At 37.8% G+C, this 19852-nt stretch overlaps 1 protein-coding gene across 1 annotated transcript in view; it reads right to left on the bottom strand.

Annotated features, from left to right (window-relative positions):
* Positions 1-19852, bottom strand: part of wars2 (tryptophanyl tRNA synthetase 2, mitochondrial) — a 42339-nt gene that overhangs the window by 14370 nt on the left and 8117 nt on the right. Inside the window, exon 2 of the mRNA XM_038272372.1 lies at positions 4489-4749. Coding sequence (XP_038128300.1) covers positions 4489-4749 — 261 coding nt within the window. The remainder of the gene's footprint in view (positions 1-4488; positions 4750-19852) is intronic.

Raw genomic sequence — 19852 nt, 5'->3', positions numbered from 1 at the left:
GGAGGGGGAGGTAAAGAAACACAGATGGGCTGAACTTAACACAGACACACACATGCGTACCAACTTCCAAAGCTGTAAGAAAAGAAAACACATCCAGAGTCAGGAGGAGAACAGAACAGCTGTTCTGGTTCTTGCTTTCTCTCCGAACATCAACCTGAAATCTGGGTCCTGCCGAAGTGCAGCAAACATTAGCGCTGCTGTTATTCCAGATCCTTAATGTGGCTAAAGTGAGGCTCAACAGTGGTTTACATGGCAGTTTGTTTTTTTGCACTTTCCACAAATTAGCAGCAGCGGCGGCGGAGTTACGACCAGCAGCAAATGGACCACAGATAGCTGTGGTTGGCATGTCAGAGGGTGAACGACAGAGCCAACGGCCAACATTAACAGTTTCTATTGGATAAAATAAACAGAGGAGTAAAGAAAACGAGTGAAATAAAACTGTAGATGGACTTTATTGACACAGAGTTAATGGGTGATGTAACAGGAGAGTTTTTCCTGTAATGATGCATCTAAGAGGAACAACAGAACAGACGTGTTGAACATATGTGAGTTAAAATTGTCCGGCACCTTGTTTCAACAGTCCATCTAGGTTTTTCAATCATGAACTAAAGCAAACGTATCAAAGTTAGTTATGTTAATATTTATTGCTCTGTCAGGATCAAGGCCTCGCCACTACTTATATACTAATTTCACACCATCCCACAGAGACACGTCTGCAAGTCTGGATGATCCACCAGAGCAGACAGGAGATGCTCTGTAAATTTACCAGGCAGAAGGGGAGGTTTTGGGATTATTTTTGTTCCACAAGATTATTCAGTGTAAATTAAAAAACATTTCAGAGAAGTATGAAACCATCCTTCTTGCCAATTTAGCCAACATATGCCTGACGTCCAAGAATCTCCTAAAACTCTGGCATAAGCTGAACTTTCTATGTATTTTTTCAATGTTGGGCGTAACAGAGTACTCATAACGAGTCCAGAGCGTATGTCCAACGATAGCTTAGCCCATGCATAACGCACAACAACACAAGCCAGTGTCCTGAGGGGGGCAGCAATGCGCCCGGAGCCACCCGGTCTGCATAAAAAGATGTCTTTGATCGCGGTATCAACCTAGCTGCTGTTTATCGCCCACCAAAATAATAAAAAAGAATAAATTAAAAACAAAAAAAGAAAGGAAGAAGGTTTGCAGTCGCAGCGGATTCAGTGTCATGTCTGCTAGGACTGTTGGTCATGGGCGTGAACGCAGGAAAGGTCCATCACACTCAGCTTCTCGCTCACCCTATGATGGGGATGAAGTCTGAAGGAGAACTGATGGTTTCCTCCTGTGAACCTACTTTAATATCAAAACGCTGCCAATACGCCATTAAACAGTAGCTGTAAGTTAGAAACATGCTCAGCAATCGTCTGGAACACATCAAATATGTTGTTATATACGTTAGAGATGAGCTGTTGATAAGTTGACGCATAAGCTATGCACAAGTTACTCATAGGGTTTGGATGAGCTAGACACCACGACTTATGAGTAACTAACACTTAACATATGTCAGCGATCAAATAACTTACCTGTAACTTGTGGCCCTCGTATGAGCATATGCTGGCACTTGCCGTATGTCAACGTGTGCCAGGGTGCTTCAGCGTATTCACCATGCTCATAACTTATACAAAACGTTCCCATAACTTATCCAACATATGTCAGTGTTTTTTTTACTTGACTTTCCGTACATCAGGCATATGCTGGCTTAATCATCGAGGTGTGACAGGGGCTTTAGTTTCATCGCCGTGCACTTAGCGACTTCGTCGTAATATAGTGATGTTTGTTTTTGTTTCAAAAAAAGCCACTAGTGATAAATCTAGTTACTTTTTTTCTGTTTTTGGAAACGACACATAGAAGTTACTTAAGGCACATGCATCGCTGCACCCTCCATTTTGCCATGCACCGTTAATGTTTGATTTTTAATTAATGTTCAAATTGAGGCTTGTGTAACATTTGCAAGCACTGTTGCACATTTATCATCTAAATCAAGGAGGAAAAAGCATTTAAAAAAATCTGCAAAACAAAACATTTTTAAAGCATTAATGCCTCAAAGCATGATGCTTCCACCCCCATGCTTCATAGTATCTACAGTGGTCCTGCGATGCAGCTCTGTAAAATCTCTCTTCCCAGCCTTCTGCAGGTTGCCAGTTTTCCTCCTAGTCCCCACCTGTGTAGTTTTGGCTATGGTAAATGCTTGGAAAACCCTATATTGTGATTTCCTGGTTTCTTTGCCAACATTTTGTCTCTGAAAGCTGATGTGGACAAATAATTAAAACTACAGACCTCTCTCCTCTTCCTATTTTGACCCACTGCACCTTTTGGTTTCATAATCCAAGGAAAACATTTTAACGTCTGGGTAGAATAACTTCCGTCTTAATGTGACCATTAAACAAAAACTTCTAATAAAACTTTCCTTTTTCCATTAGAAAGTTTTATTTTCCTGGAGATTAATCTGCAAACATAACTCCAGTCCACACTATACTCCCATGTGGTGCTGCCATTACAGAGAAGTTTGAAACGAATCCCAAAATGGCTCAAATGAGGCGTTTGGTCTGTGATGCATTTATTAAACTGTACAGCTATTACCGGTATGTTATTTAACTGTAAATAAAGAAAATTGAGTTTCAAAAAAATATATATTCCTGCAAATATTTTATGTCAGGGTCTGTTCCTTAATGGAAGATATATGCCTGTGTATTATGTGATGGAGACGCTGAGTCCACAGAACATATTTATTATGACTGTGTGTGCTGTAAAACATTATTGGATGATGGTCACTACCAGTTTGTTTTTTCCATAATACCAAAATTTGCTAAAAACTAAAATTATCTTTAGGATGCTGAAAAGAAAAGAACCTTTAAATGATACTGAATGGTATATCTTATATGGGTAAATCTTTTCATGTCTCAAATGTTTCCTAAAAACAAAACCAACTTTCCAATCATTTTATCAGTAAATCCAGCTCTTTTTTCATTTGTAAAGTTCACGGACAAACAACAAGATGAGGAACTCTAAGACATGTTCAACGAATAGAAACTCTTCAAAAATACTAAATTATAATACATTTTCCCATTTGTTTTTGTTACTAGTCTTTTTTTGTTGCAGTAGGTTAGTGTCCTTATCGAATCAAAAAACAAATATAAGAATATTCCTCATGTCGGGAGTGGTGGCCTAGTGGTTAGGGCATAGAGCTTGGAATCCTGAGGTTCTGAGTTCGAGCCCTACTCCCACAGACTGCCACTCTGGCTCCCTGAGCAAGACCCTTAACCCCACACAGCTCCCTGGGCGCCCCACAATGGCAGCCCACTGATCCCCAAGGGGATGGGTTAAATGCAGAGGTAAATTTCTCCAGTTTTAGATCAATAAAGTTAAATTATTATTATTATTAAAATGTCTGATATCAGCATGTTTAAGAAACTAACCGCTTCTGTTTCTGTAACCGATTGGTTGATAACAAATGGGTCAGTAGTTCTCTTTACTATTGTTGACTAGTCTGAGTAAAATTACTTTATCAAAGCCTTTCATAACTTTCCAAAACATAAAATGAGTAAAAAAAAAAAAAAAAAGATTGGTCTGAATTATGCTGATATCGTATCAGGTCAATATCAGCAGGGGTGTCAAACCTGTTTTTCTATCATCCACTTGGGTTTATTATAAATCCTTTAACTTGAATAAATGTAATTATTGACTTTATTATTTCATTTATAAAGAGCAAACAGCTCTGTTGCTATAACTTTACTCCCCTTTATTTTACTGCTTTAGCCACTAACTACAGTTTAGAGGAACATAAGCCTCTGTTTTATAATATATCCTTTTCTTTTTGCTTGAGGGATAAATTGAATTTCAGAAATATGTTGTATGGAGACGTTAAAACAAGGCAGGACAGGCTGCTCACAAACATAAGACTAGGGATGTCTATACTTATAAACTATATATTTTTAATTCAGCATATTCAAAAACAATATTTAGCTCTTCATGCATTGAACAGATCCTTAGATCCTCTTGAGAAAAGAAAAACGTGAAACTTTTAGGGGAAAAGCTGCTTATTAATTAATGGATCGATGAGTTTAATCAAATCCTTATTTCTAATGATTTCAGAAAATTTTAAATGAGCACAGAATCTCCATCATCTAGCAGTTATTTGTCTTTGGACAAAATGACAAAAGAAAAGTTTGCATAGAGTTTCCATCTGACCTAACAACCTAAAGATGTGCCTGCAACCAGTTTCCGGTTTGATAAATCACTTCGAAGGCAGAAACAGTTTTATTTGACCTACAAATTTGCCCAATTTTGTTTATTAAAATATTGTCTGCATATTCATGAAGACACACAAGCAAAAGAGTTTGGCAGGCGCTTTGTACCTTGGATTAGGATCTGCTGTGCGTAGTTTTAAAGCAAGCACACATTTTGTAGATCAAGGTCTTAGTAACTGTAACAACAAAAAACTAAAAAAACCTGGGACTGCTGAAACAGAATGGCCTTTTCCGGGTTGATTCCACAGGCTAGCAAGCTTGCTGCCATGTCCAGGATGTTGTTCCTGAGCTGGTCTGGATCCTGAGGCTGAGTTATGGAGTGCAGGTCCACTATGCTGTAGAGCACAGAGGGGTACCGGTTCTGCAGGGCCACCCAGTTTTCCAGGGCTCCCAAGTAGTTGCCCAAATGCGGCACGCCGGTTGGCTGGATCCCTGAGAAAACACGAGCATTTCCAGGATCCTCCTGGAAAAGAGAAGAGAATCAAGAGGAGTGTTAGTTGGGAAGTTAAAGCTGGACGCAGTGTGAATGAAATTCAGGATCTTGGGTTATTCTACCACATAAAGACTCCAGGGATTTTTCCAGTGTGCTTAAAGTTAACTTGATTTTATTTTTCTTCTTAAAGAAAAGCTCCAAAGATACCATTGTAAAAAGGATAGGTTATATTTTTGCACCAGTAGGTCAATTTCCAAAAACAAACTTCCCACCCAAGAAGCAGAATTTAAAAAATAACACAGTCAAATTTAGTCATTTCAGATTTTGCTTTCCAGATTTTTTTTCTTTTGCTACTTTTTCCTTTTTTCTGCTTATTTTTTTCGACAGATAAAAAAAAAAAAGAATTCTATGTATTTAAATTGTATTTTCCAAAGTTAATCCTTTTCAAATTTTGATTCATAGATCACATTCTCTTCACTTCAAACCCAATACGAATGCGCCGAGCCTGATGTGCTGCGTTTAAACCTGTCTACCATACGCTCAACTCTGAGCGTATGGCAGTGCTATGCCCCGCGCTGGATGTGCTATGCCTGTCATCACAAGTTACAGCCATGTTGTTTTGCTGTTAAATGTCAATGGGCTAAAAACTGAAAATCTGCCTTTTGGTCATTTTCCACTGTAAATTTCCAGTGGCCGAATTTTCGCTGCGTCCCTAAGAAAAGGTAATGGAAATGCTTGTAAAGCGTGCTAACTGGAGTGGAGCCACGCTATATAGAGGCTTTCTAAAACAAGTGATGTCAGGATAAAGGTTTAGTCAAAGGAGGAGATATTTAAATGGACTTTAACTCATTCTGTCCCCACCAGTGGTCGCCTCTTTTTTCTGTTTATCTTAACTTTATGTCACCTCATCTGTTTTCTACAGTCTTTAAAGTTGACTGAGTCATTAGAAAGTGTTTAATTTTGCAGTTGCTGGGAAGTTGTGAAGGATGAGGCGTGTGCATGGCGTCACATACACAGTTGTTTGTATGCAAGAAACCCTTTCCGGTTTTGGTAGTAGATACTCTTTCTGGGAACTATTTTATCTAATGGTTTTTAAATTCTTGGAACAATAAAAACCCTGATTTATTGCTGCAGTGTTAGACGGCAGCATTCACTTGGTTTTACATTTCCTAACAGAATTAACACTGAGCAGTTCATGCTACACAGCGTTGTGTGACGTGTTCCCAGAGGCCTCAGCTTTTCTCCTACTGCCAACTGACTGAGCTTATTGAAACGCGATGAAAGCTGCAGTTAATCTGAAAAATCAATCACACCAAAGGTTAAAATAAAAGGTGTTTCATATATTTTAATTTTCAGCAGAATCCACATCAGGTTTTTCAATTTATAAATATCAAACATTCAGAGATTACCAATTTCCCCTCAGATGCAAAGCTACTTTTTTAACACTAATTAAAGAACAGTTTATTCTGCTGTGGATTTGCATTGTTTAGTTGTCCTTCACAGCAGAGATGTATTTAATAACTGCTCTTTCCAAAGCCGCGGGATCTCAACGTTATCGGCTTAAATCTGACTGTTGATCATATGTTCCCCAGCTGCACTTCCCAAGGTTATCATCACCAACCACTAAAACCTAAAGCTTTCAAAGGAAATCCTCTTCGCCGACTGCTGAGAAACGGGTTATCTTGACAGCCTGCTGAGCTCCATCACCTCCAATCAGGCTAAAAAGACGGACAGGCTCAGCACAGCGTCTCTGATCAGATAAAAGCCTCCACACCTCAGAGCACAGAGGGCTCAGGTAACAACACCTTTGAGGCCAACATGGTCCACAACACCCCCATCTACTGGCCTGCGGGAGAGGATTTCTCCCCAGCCAGTAAGAGGCAGGCAGGAAGGAACTAGGTGCTTATGTCATTACTGAAAGGGTAATTGCACTGGAGTGCCATTGATGCTAAGAGCCTCTTAAGAGGTGTCGGGATTGATTTGGGTGTGGACTGGGACCTGTGCCTGGCTCATGTGTGTTCTCACCTCAGACTGAAACACGTAACCCATGTTCCCCCTGCGCCTCGTGGCCCCGGGGAGGCCATTAGCCACCCAGACATGGTAATGGTGTCATTTGAACCAATTGAGTGTCAAATAAGAGTCAACGGCATGACTTACTGGCCACTGGGCAATCAGGACCTATCACACACAAAGACTACCTCACCAGACACCTGAGTGTTAGCGCTGGTGTCCAACAGCTACAGGAACATGTGCTTCAATAGCTGTTGGAGGAAAAAGAAATAAATCTGCTACGGCACGATGACAGACCAGATGGAGAATGTTGTAAAGCAATTTATATTTGTAATGAATCCTATACTGCAAAGGTAAAGAAAAACATCAGCAACTAATACACTTTAGATTAATTTACCCCCGTGAAATTGTTTTACCTTTGAAATACTTTCAGGGCGGAAAAAAAGAATAAAAATCACAAACACTTAATATGAATACTTTTGTCTTTAATGCAACAAACGGGTTCAAACAGACAAAGAAAGGAACAAACTTTGACTTAAAATTAATTATATCATAAAATAAAATAAAAATACTTTTTTAAAGAAACTTTATGAACATAAATGGTCAGATTTACCAACATATTCGAACTTTTTCAGATGTACTCATCTTCCAACAAGACATAGTGATTAAACACAAAGATGATTTAATCGAATTGCACTAGTAGCTCTTCTGGCATCTTGTATATATGTTTATGTCTATGCATTAAGCAGAAAAAATGTTTTAATTTTTCTGGTTTGCCTTTTTTTTCAACCCCCCCCCCCCCCAAAAAAATAAACACAATCCAAGTCCAGTGCAAATCTATGATTTTTTGTTATCCATTTTCATCAAGGTCACTGAAAACATTCACACCCAGAATGGAACATCCTTTGTCCATTTTCAAGGCTACATTTATCCTTCCCTTTCACAGCAGCAGTTCACTCTTTATTTGAACAACGTTGAGGTTTTACTTAAAGGAATAGTACACCCAAAACATGATTAGCCTTCATTTTCTACTCACCCCCATGCTGAACAACACTCTGGAGTACTTTTTTGATATCTCAAATGCATCTGGAGATCTGGGAGGCTTCTTGCTGTCTGCTGACATTCAAATAATGGAGGTCTATGGTGACCGAGACAGAAAGGTCCATAAAAGTCCACAAAAAACGTGTCAATATTCCTCCATACTGCTCGTCCAATGTATTCCAAGTGTCCTGAGTGGGTAGCATCCAGAATTTACTCGAAACAAAGTCATTTAGAATGTTTTTAGAGCATAAACAGTAGTGTACAGGATTTCCTAAAAGCGCGCGCCTGCGAGTTCACGAGCCTACGGAAACCGCGGCAGACCAAACCAGATGAAAGTGCGCATTCAGCTCGGCAAAGAACTCATGCTCTTCCTCAACACTGAAGTCCTCAGACATTTTTCTTTCGTTGTTTCTTTCTTTGCACAGGTAAACAGCACATTTCTTCTTCTACGCTTGCATTATCAAGAGCAGACGCTGAATGCGCACTTTCATCTGGCTTGGTCTGCCTCAGTTTCCGTAGGCTCGTGAACTCGCAGGCGCAGAAAGGACTTTGTTTCGAGTAAATTATGGACGCTACCAACTCAGGACACTTGGAATACATTGGACGAGCAGTATGGAGGAATATTGACACATTTTTTGTGGACTTTTATGGACCTTTCTGCCTCGGGCGCCATAGACCTCCATTATTTGAATGTCAGCAGACAGCAAGAAGCCTCCCAGATCTCCAGATGCATTTGAGATATCAAAAAAGTACTCCAGAGTGTTGTTCAGCATGGGGGTGAGTAGAAAATGAAGGCTTATCATGTTTTGGGTGTACTATTCCTTTGAACAAAAGTTCTCCAAAATATTTGTGTCCTTCATGAAAACCCATTAAAATGCACAGTAAAGGTTTTACATGCAATGTTATTGATCTTAGCTGTCGATTAAATAAACTATGGTTGGCTACACAAATAAGTATAATAAGTATAAAAACCCCTTTATTGTTTCAAAATGGGGAAATTCTGGTGTTAACAGCAGCAAAAAGGTTATAGAATAAATGCTCCATGTGGACCCTAAAAGAGTGTATAAAATAACACAATAGTGAGGGGTTAAACAAATAAAAAACTATACTATAAAGTGTTTTAAAAAATATAAATACTGTGCACCTGGACAATACACAACCAATAAGCGGCTGTGGACATTTTTACAGTAATGGATATTTTAAAACAGCAGAGATGTGCAAAATGACAGCAGCATGTTATTCAACTCACTAAGATAGAAACTGCAAAATCAGATGGTGGTTATAGAGTCTTCCAGCTGCTGGGAGGAAGGATCTGTGATAACGCTTCCTGGTGCATTTAGGGTGCAGCAGTCCGTCACTGAAGGAGCTCTTCAGTTCTGAACTGCTTCATGCATGGAGTGGGAAACATTATCCAACAGAGATGTTAATTTAGTTAGGATCCTTTCGGTTCCCACCTCCTGCATTGAGTCCAGAGGGTATTCAATCACAGAGCTGGCCTTCCTGATGCGCCTCTTTCTTTCAGCTGTAGATAAACCACTAAAGCTACAGATAAGCCACTAACTAATATCATTTGACATAGAGAGAAAAATACTTTTAAATAGCTGTAAACTGATTAGAAACATTAATGTCTGTGTTCAACTATATAAAAAAAAAAAGAGTTCAAGCCTCACTTTCCTCAATGTAAACAATGACACTAATATCAGCTTAGTTATACAACTTTTCATTTTTTATATTAGTCTTAATCTTAGAGTATATTTATACTGCTGTCAGAATTAATGACAGTGTCAAATAAAGTTATTTAAGGATGACTTTAATTAACCAATTTTTAACTCTTATTGGGAACAGTGATTAGATTAAAAGTGATTTGCTAATATCTGCCACAATCTGATTCATACCGCTGTCATAAACTCCTTTCTTTATGTGCAACAAAAAATACAGTACATCTGGGTCACCCTGGTTTTTCTCAACCTTATTAAAATGAGCTTACTAAATTAAAATTAAATTGTGTGAAAGTTAAGCATTATTTTATTTCCTGAGAGAATAAATGCGCTTGCATCCTTCTTTTTATCATTCGTCTGCGCCCGATCTGTCCACGAAATGGGATCCCACCCAAGTTGTGACAACTAATTGTTTTCAGCTTTTAAATTTTACAAAAGTTTTGTAAGCTTAGGTTGTTTTATTCCTTTTGTTGTACTTTATCAGTAAATAATGCATAATCTAAAGACAGACACACAACTAAAATACAGATAAAGACCCCTCCGAGCATCTGCAAACATGACGTCAGAAAAGCAATATAGCAGATTGAATGTAACATATGTTGTTAAATATTTTTCTAAGTTGTAGTTTAGCATTATTTGATGATTTAAGGATAGAAATAAGTACTTTCAGTACTGTAATTACATTATTAAGACCTGGTAAAATTTCTGGTTGCACGTGCAAATAAGCTGATGGTAGGGATTGCGCTTAAGTATTTTTCCAATAAATAGACAGAAAGGACGATTAATTTTGAAACAATGAGCAGAATGCATATCAATGCAACATTCTTGATTTTTCTCTTTTTTCATATAATCAGCTGTTAGTAAGCAATAAGGATTTTAGATTGCTCTTTTTCTTTTCAAAGAAATTTCAAAACAACGTGTAACTTGAAGATTACTGAACTTCATTCACATTGAGCATCCAGCAAGGGAAGATATTTTTTCACAAAACTGTTAAGAACAGAAAACTGAGATGAAAGCTCTAGATGAAGAGGTCTTTAAAGTTATTGCAGTTCACTCTGAGGGGCACCTGGACGCCTGTACTAAGTTTCATGGCAATCCATCAAACGGTAACTGAGACAGGCACAGAAAAGTCTCCAAAGTCAGACTTTGTGATACTGCAAGAAAAGGCTTTAGTCAGGAGCAGTGACTATGGCGTATTGACAAGGCAACATGTAAGCAGGCGACCAATCCAACACAGAAACGGCACAAACTGTCTTTCAGGAGTTTCTTCTCAGACGGACACCTTCTAGTCAAACATAACAGACAAAAATGCCGTTTTACGATCCGATTTTGGACAAGCGTGACGCGGCACCACTGCAGAGGTGACGAAAGCCTTCTTCATCCATGTCTGCCATATGTTGGAGACATTAGGCACCACGTGCATGTGACATCAGCACCGACAGCTAGAAGGTTATGTACACTAAAAGGCCATGTTTTCCCACTTGCAGTTCTTTTCCTGGAATGGACGTTTGTTTGCCGGTGTGTGTGGTAATATCCGCTGGGATGGAGGTCGAGTGCAAACATAGACGCTGGTCCACACACGTGTTGTAGTCTTAGCCTGCATCAACATTAAGGGAGTTGTGAAGGTGTCTGTTCATAAGAATTTGACAGCTCATATTATGGTCTGGCAGCAGTGGAAAGAAATGACAGCCAGTTGAAAAGAGAAACACAACCATATTCTTCACATCAGCTGTGATATTTAAAAAAAAACGTATCTTAGTTCTGGCTTATCAGCCCAGTCTAACTATAGAGTCAGAAAATTTCCTATTTTTTTCTATTTTAAAGAGATCACAATCCCCTGTTGCTAAAGAAATATTTTTATTTTAATCTACAATGAAATCTTAAAAAGAGGCAGTTGTGAAGCAATTTTTGTGGCCAATTTCTGATCTTTAGCGAAACTCCGATTTCTGTTTAGCTCTACTGTAAGCATCTAGCCTGACCAGCCAGACTGAATTACACAGATTGTAATAAAATCTGGTAAACCACCATCGATAGAAGAGTCCACCAATGACAGCGCAACAGTTGAGATTTTGCGATTCGTGACTCTCAGCGCTAGAATGACCCATAATTAGAGGTGAGTATTGGCATGAGTGTTGCGATTCGATACATGTCACAATACTTTGGTCACGATACGATATTATCACGATATTGCAGTATCACTATATATTGCCATATTTTCCCCAGCTATCAAAATCAAATGATGAGATAAAACAGCAAGTGCTGTATATTTTCATCAGAAAATATTGATTAGGTATTATTATCCATGTTGTTTGGGGTTTTCTTCCACTGTGACTGCCTCAAATACAGATTTGGTGCTGCACGCACAGTTAAAGGGCTACACAGCGCTTTCTGCCAGAGTGGTGGTGCAGAGGTAGCCCCTTTTCCCATCAATGTTTTATGTAACCATTTTTTTTTTTTATTGATACTAAGAAGTGAAAGATCGATATTATATTGGGCAGCCGAATATCACGATATATCGCCAAAACGATTATTTCCCACACCCCTACCCATAATGCAGCAGCACATTTCTGCTAGCTTAACAACAAGACGCAGACTGCCACAGACCAACATTGCAACGAAAAATTAAGAATGTTTTAATAATAATAACAATAATTGAACTATATTGAACTCACATTGGAGAAATTTACCTCTGCATTTAACGAAGGGATTGCTATTGATGCTAAGGAGCAGTGGGTTGCCATCATGGGGCGCCCAGGGGGCAATTGGGGCTTAACTGTCTTGCTCAGGGACCCAGAGTGGCAGTCTGTTGTAGGCTTGTCCCGATCCGATCCACGTATCGGATCGGGACGCCGATATTGGCAAAAAACTGCGTATCGGCAAAGCATGTAAAGCATGCCGATCCAGACTGCCGATCCAGTTTTAAAAAAAAAATCCGGTCCGTATTTTCCAGTTTCGCCGATTGAAACGATCCATTCCACTATTTTGCGCCAGTGTTCCCCTGTTTTGCATTTTTATTAAAACTTACAGTAATACTTGCACCTTTAACTGTTTACGGTTTTACTGTTCACTGTGCAATTTCAGATTGCTATTCATAATTTTGTCCAGTTTGTGTTTATCTCTTAATAAACAGATAAGTTTGTTGTCACCAATCATTGTGTTTTATTCAATCTCACCTAATTTAGCTGGCTAGATGTTATCAAGAGTACTAAAACCCTTTTCAACATGAGTCTTACAACTAAGGCTAAATACTTAAACTTAAACTTAAATACATGCTCGGATAGGCTGGTATCGGCCAGTATCGGTATCAGATCGGAAGTCCAAAAACAATATCGGTATCGGATCGGAAGTGCAAAAACCTGGATCGGGACATCTCTAGTCTGTTGGAGTGGGGCTCAAACTAAGAACCTAAGAATTCAAAGCTCTATGCCCTTATCACTAGGCTGCCACTCCCCTACAGAGCACACCTTGTATCCTCAGATTCTTTAGTCAAAACTGGCAGATATTATTCACTGTAGAGTCTCTTTGAGGGCTTGACATCTTTCAAGGTCTATATATGACGTATACACTGCGTATCAGTCTGGCTGGCCAGGCTATTAAACATCAGTTTTGAGGTCTGAGCCTGTGTGAGATAGTGGTCTATGTAAAACAAGGTTTTACTGTTTGAAAAGTGAACAGTCACGTTGACATTATTTTAAATTTATGTGCCAATAACTCACTCTGGTTTCATGCAAAGATTTTATGTCAAATTACTGCATTCTGTCGGTGTGACATTCTTTGTCTTTTCTTTGAACCTTTGTTTTTGCTCAACCTGCAGTTAAATATAAGGTTTTCTGTGTATATTCACAATAACTATACCATGTGACCGGGATTACATCACTGCGCATGCGTGCAATTGGTCAACAAGCCAAAGCAATGAAAGTGTGTGAGTGTGGAACTCTCAGTATAGTTGCCAAAAAAATGAAAAGTTCAAGATAAAAGAGGTTTGATTACCAAAGGGCTAAAACTGGAGTAGCATGGGGAAACCAGTCTTACCGCAGGAGTTCACTTAAGCTGGAGCTAAAGCTCAGGAAACATTCTGTTGTCGCTGTGAAGTTGATAGACAAGTATGTATATGTCCTTGCTAATACTGGTGTTAGCAATGCTTTTAAGCCTTATTCTGACAGATTTACTCTTACAGTACCTTGGGACCAAATCGTAATTGTAATAACTCCATTAGATGTCTGTGTATTAATCCTACATGTATCAGCAATCAGTAATTTTTATGTAAAAATTCCCCTGGGAATGACTGAGTATACTTTGCAGCATTCTAAGCTCCTGTGAGAGGACCACTACTCTTTGAAAATAGCAGGAATTTTATAACAACAAACAACACCGCTATCGTTGCTAAACAGCTATTTATTCTTACAACATGCTGTCAAAATCTCAAACTCAGTAGGCTTAAAGAGCACTTCTTAGACTTTAATACTTAACAACTCATTATCAAAATGGCTTACTCTGAATGTAGTTTACGCAGCACTAAGGTTCACACTGAAGCACTTTTTAACCTGGTTGCTTGTAGCAGGAGCTCACTAACATTTCAGTAAGACCTCAATTACTTTATATATATTTATAAACATAAAATGCAGTAATTGTGGTCATTTCAAAAGTGTATTTAAATAACAATTAATTTGTCAAAGAAAATGTATTTTCCGTTATGTAAGACGACATTTAAGTTTGGATTTCACAAGTTCATGGTATATTTAAAGGTAAATAGTCATAATGAAATTTTTGAAATAAATATGTAGCTACCTTCCTCCCAATAAATGTTCTGAAAGGTTACCGTATCCTGCTAGTGTATTATTTTGTGTTTTTGTGCTTTACGCTTTTTTTTGGGTAATTTTGTATTATATAAAGCCCTTTGTGTGTATTTAAAATAACAACGGAGGTACGATACTGCAAATGCGCACAGACGGTAAACAAGGAAGTAGCCTCCTGCAGCTAAAATAATTTTACGAGCACATGGCGCCAAGTCTGTTTTTGTCAACTCATTGTGTCCAGTGCTGAAATTCTATTTAGACGCAAACAGGAATATTTAGAAACTATCAAAATGAACATTTGGTGTATAAAAGCTTATTATATTCTGATCACATAGCGTTTGGTATTTTCAGTATAATATCTGGACATAGGCAGATTCACAGAGCAACAGGAAACAAATAAATGGATTTAAAAAAAACAGCTGTGAGATTTTCATAATTTTTATTTACTGACGAAATCTGTGGCCTGTAATATTTATAGATACCCAGCTTTACTACACCCAGTGAAATCCGTCACAATGTTTGAGCTTCCAAAACGGTTCATTTCTCATCTCCAACCTGCTCTGCACGGCTTTCCAGGCCCCATCCATCATATCAGAGCCTCAGTATCCTGCAGCGGTCCACTGACATCTCTCTCAACAAGGATCCGAGGAAAGGGCACGACATTTTACCACGCCATTTTCAACACGTAGCAGAAACACCTCTGGGAGCAGCGCGGTTCGTTCAGCTGCGAGTTACCATCAGTTGACAAGCTCCATGTCCGACTGCATCCGCAGAGCACAGAGATAAGGCCCACAGATGGAAGATTTACCCTTCTCTAGCTGAGTGTCTTGCACACAGGATTCAGTGTTCCTCCTCTTTTCCTGGACACATCGGGGCGTCCCCATTAACACCGGCCCCGTGCTGGAACACCTCAGCCCATTCCTGCGTATCTCTATTCATCTCAACTTCCTGCTCACTCTGGGGCCTGTTAAAGCCGGCGACCAACAGAGCGCCACTTCAGTCAGTTCGTCAAACAGGAAACGGGCCTTACTGTATTACCTTTCCTTATCCCTGAAGGTATGAGTGTATTTAACTGTTTGATCATGCCACAGCTTGAAACACAGTGTATCTGACCACAAAGAAAACATTCATACATGAATGTTCATAAACACATGGAACAAGCAGAAGATAAAGATGGAAAAATGAGTAAAAAATGGGGATGAAGAGCTGCTGTAAAAAAATAACTGTGTACGGGAAATCTAAGAGAAGGATTTTCCTTCCACCCTCCCATCGGAGCTGGATGTTGGAGGGGCAGCAAAGGAGGGGGGGGCCCAGAAGGAGCGTTTGATTAAATCTGCGGTTGACGTGTGGGACAGGTGAGATTGATGAGGTTCCTCTGAGCTTCACACTGTGCGGAGAGCGGAGGTACAGGAACAGAACACTGCAGTGTAGCAGGACAGGGCTCAGGGCCCACTCAGGGCCCCGCTCACGCCGTGGGGTCCCTCGGCTGATTAATGGGACTGGAGGCCCTTCAAAAACAGCCCTCCCCGCAGACGGAGCCTGACAGGCCTCCAAAAATAACCTGGCAGGGTTGGCAGCCCCGGCCTCCAGCCCTAACAGGCTTCAGGAGGAACCGCACATCGGTAGAGCCTGATAAGCTGATCCTGTTCAGGTCCAAGTCAGCAGGCTCATTAAAAAACGAACATTCAAAATCTTGTATCGCCTTCTGCAAGCCAATTCAACAAATTAAGTATTCATAGGACCATGATCACTACAAATATTTATAATGGATAAACATTTATTTAAAAGCAGAGAAAAAAAGAGAATGTGGTCCACATTTCCCAGACTCACAAAACTAGACAAGTGACACGTACATCGAAAGACTTAAAAAAACATAATTAATGGGTGAGATGTCGTTTCCACCCATGAGAACAGATAATGCATCATTAACACTATAAAAAAAGAATTAGAGGCTTAAAAAAATAAAGAATAAATAAATAATAAAATAAAGGTAAAAAAAAGATTCAGTCTAGTTTTACTAATCTATACAATGAGGTTTTAATTCAAGTTAATTTCTAACGTAGGGCTAAAGTCTGAGAGGATAACTGATCCTTTCTTTTTGTCTTTTAAACTTTTCATTTTAGTTTGGCTAAGAGTCAGTACTGCTTCCTTTTTGAACACCTCACTGAAAAAAATGGCCAAATCTTAACAGAACATTTCATTTCACTTTGGGATCAATATTTCAAGAAATAGGAACCAAGAGACAAGACAACAAAAGAACATTTAGAACATAAGAAAGAAAATACTGTTTATTAAACCTAAAGTACCTAAGTACCTAAAGTATCAGAGTTGGATAATTCTAAAAAAATGACTAAAAGTGCTGTACTGTATATTGGTGTATAAAAACTATAAGACATAAAAAAGGTGGATAATTGAAACAAGGAAAAAAAATTCTTTAAAAGACCTAAAACACTTTCATTTCTTATAATAATATATTATAACTAAAGGTGCACCTATTGATTCGTTGGATGATCGATCTGCGTTAATTTCCTTCATTTTTAAGGATCAGTAATTGGTTAATATTTAGATGTGAAACTGATCGGTAACACTTTACAATAACCATCATAACCATTATTTATAAAAGGTAAAGAGATCATTTATTAATGATTGAAAGATAGTTTGTTCATGATTAATAATCATTTATTGTTGTTCATTACTGTCAAAATTAGCTCTTCATGAGAATACAAGTTATAAAGTTATAATTCCGTAATGATACTAATATGACAAAATCCTGAATCTATGAGTACAAATCACAAAGTTACCAGAATAAATCACAAATTCATACCCATAAATTTGGAAATGGTACTTTTAAATTCATTATACATACTTTTAAATTTGTGATACAACCTCGTAAAGCTGTGATTCATACTCATAAATCCCTGATTTATACTTGTAGAATTATTATCTATGACATATGACACCTCAAATCTCTGTGCTACTCCCTTATATTTTTAATTTTTTTCTTATTTCTTATTTTGTTTTTCATTGTGTGTGATACATGTATACTTACACCTTAATCCTTATTTATCTTGATATACTGTATATACCTTGATATACTGTATTGTTTATTCTTAATGCACCTTTTTCCTCCTTGTTTGCACCTTCTTTAATTACTATGCCAATATGTGACCGGTGAATTTCTCTGCTGTGAGATCAATAAAGCTCATCTAATCTAGTCTAATTACCTGTAAAGTTATGATTTGTATTCATAAATTTGTGATTTGCTGTTGTAAATTCTTGATTTGTATGTGTGATTCATAACTTTTTTATTGCTTTGGAGAAAGGAGGGGGTCGCTCTTTCACCGCTCACTGAACACAGAAAACTCAGAGTTTTTGGTTCTTTAATTTGACAGCACAACACAAGAACAAAAGTCACATTTGTCACTAGTCGCTTTTTATGAACAGTCGCTAAGTTGGCAACATTGGTTGACAACAAGTAAAAGAGCATAAACATAATTTTCTATAACGTAATTGACTCTCATTTACAATTTCAGATATCTACGTATATGTTTTTATTGACAGATATCTTACCTCATAGGCAGTTATGCAAGTTTTTATTGCTTCACTGGTATTATTCAGTGTGCCTTTTCGATAAGATTAGACTAAAATATTAAATATGTTCTGTAATTAAAACACCTAAAACAACTGAAAGTGTCGGTTATAAAATAAAGAAGAAAAGAAAAACAGTATTGATCAAAATCAGGAAACCGGAGATCCATAATCGGCTGGAAATCTGCGATCACTGTTTCTTTACGACAAACAGGTTTAATTTTGTCTCTGGCGGTTGTTTGTTTTTTAGGTTAACCAACAAATAAAAATCATCAGCAGCTTAAATAAATATGTGTGACATATAAATAATAAATTTTGAAAAAAGCGCCCATCTAGAATAGGTTTAATTGAATAAGTATCCAGTTTAGTCCCTTTAGTTTGATCTCACACCATCTTGGAAGCTTGCATTAGCTTAGTTTTTATGTGGCTTCTTACCTCAGACATTTTTTTTCTTTAAATCAACTGTTTTTCATTCCTTCATTTTCTATTTTAGCAACAGCCATGCTTCATTTTTTATTCGACTTGTAGGAAACTAAGACTGACAGAAAAGTTAATACCTGAATACACACAAAAAAGTCCAACCACAGCAAAAGAGAAAAACACCCGGTGCGCACACGTCGTAAATTTATCAGTATGTAATTATGGTAACACTCAGGCAAAGCTCCACCACCAACATCTTTGTTTGGGTTAGTCATTCCTTCCTGCAAAGGCAGCAAAATGGTGACTCCAGTGCAGCTCAAAGGCACAGTATCACATGCTAGCTTTAATTAAATGTCAGATGATCAGGAACAAAAAAAAAGCTCAGGAAAACAACTAAAACGTTAGAAAAGCTCCCAACGCACCACAGTGGCTGCTTTTCTGTGGACAGGTTCTGTAATTCGACTTAGAGAGATGAATTTTCAACAACGGGAATAAGTAGGCATGTGGGACTGCTTTAAGAAAAAGCTAAATGCAGAATATCTGAGCAAAAGGTTCTGGCTGGAGAATGATTACGACAGAGTTAATTACACAGGAGGGACTGCTGTGAATTAGCCCGCTTTTCTGACAGTTGAAAATAAATAGGGCAGTTAATGAACATCCTCAAAGGAGAGGCCATGTTTCCTCACTCTTGCTGGCCTCTCCCAGGCGGCTCAGGAGCTGCTCTAATGGTTTTAGCTGACACCCGACTAACTGAAATTGAGGTTAACGTGGGGGGAAAGAAAAAAAGAGGCAAATTGGAAGTCACTTCCTCTTTCCTGCAGCTGACATGACTGATATCAGCCAATAACTGGGCCACAGGCGAGGGATTTCCCAGCACAGACCTTTATAGCTGATGCATGTCTGACCTTCAATGAAACACTACGGTTTTAAATTGCATCTTTTTACAGGAAGCTCAGTAAAAAATAAATAAATAAATAAAAGTCAGATAATCTGTTAAAGTAATCCTTAAAAAAGCCCTTTCTTCTATATGACTTTCAAACTTGGCAAATAGACTGAATACTTTTATACTGTAGGTTTGACAGTTAAAATAGATCATTTGTGCTACTACTGTTTCACAGATATAAAAGTTATTATTTCCTGTCAACAAGTCGCAAATCTGTAGAGTGGATATTGATCCATTATTAGTGCCATCAGAGAACATTTGCAAACGGAAATTTGCAAAACATGCAATCCAGAGAAAAACTCAAATGTCATAAAAAAAATGTTTTTAATCTCATTTTTATATTTCATCTTTTAGTTCTTTAGATAGGATTTATTTTTCCAAATTTAATAAAAATTATTATTATATATATTATTATAAAATTATTATTATATATATATAAAATTATTATTATATATATATATATATATATATATATATATATATATATATATATATATATATATATATATATATATATATATATATATATATATATATATATATATATATATATATATATATATATATATATATAAAAACACACATTTAATGTTTTCAAAAGCCTGTTTTTTGGATTG

Source organism: Cyprinodon tularosa, unplaced genomic scaffold (assembly GCF_016077235.1).
Source record: "Cyprinodon tularosa strain WSP-4 unplaced genomic scaffold, ASM1607723v1 ctg826, whole genome shotgun sequence".
Classification (NCBI taxonomy): domain Eukaryota; kingdom Metazoa; phylum Chordata; class Actinopteri; order Cyprinodontiformes; family Cyprinodontidae; genus Cyprinodon; species Cyprinodon tularosa.
This window is presented reverse-complemented; position numbering and strand designations above follow the sequence as displayed.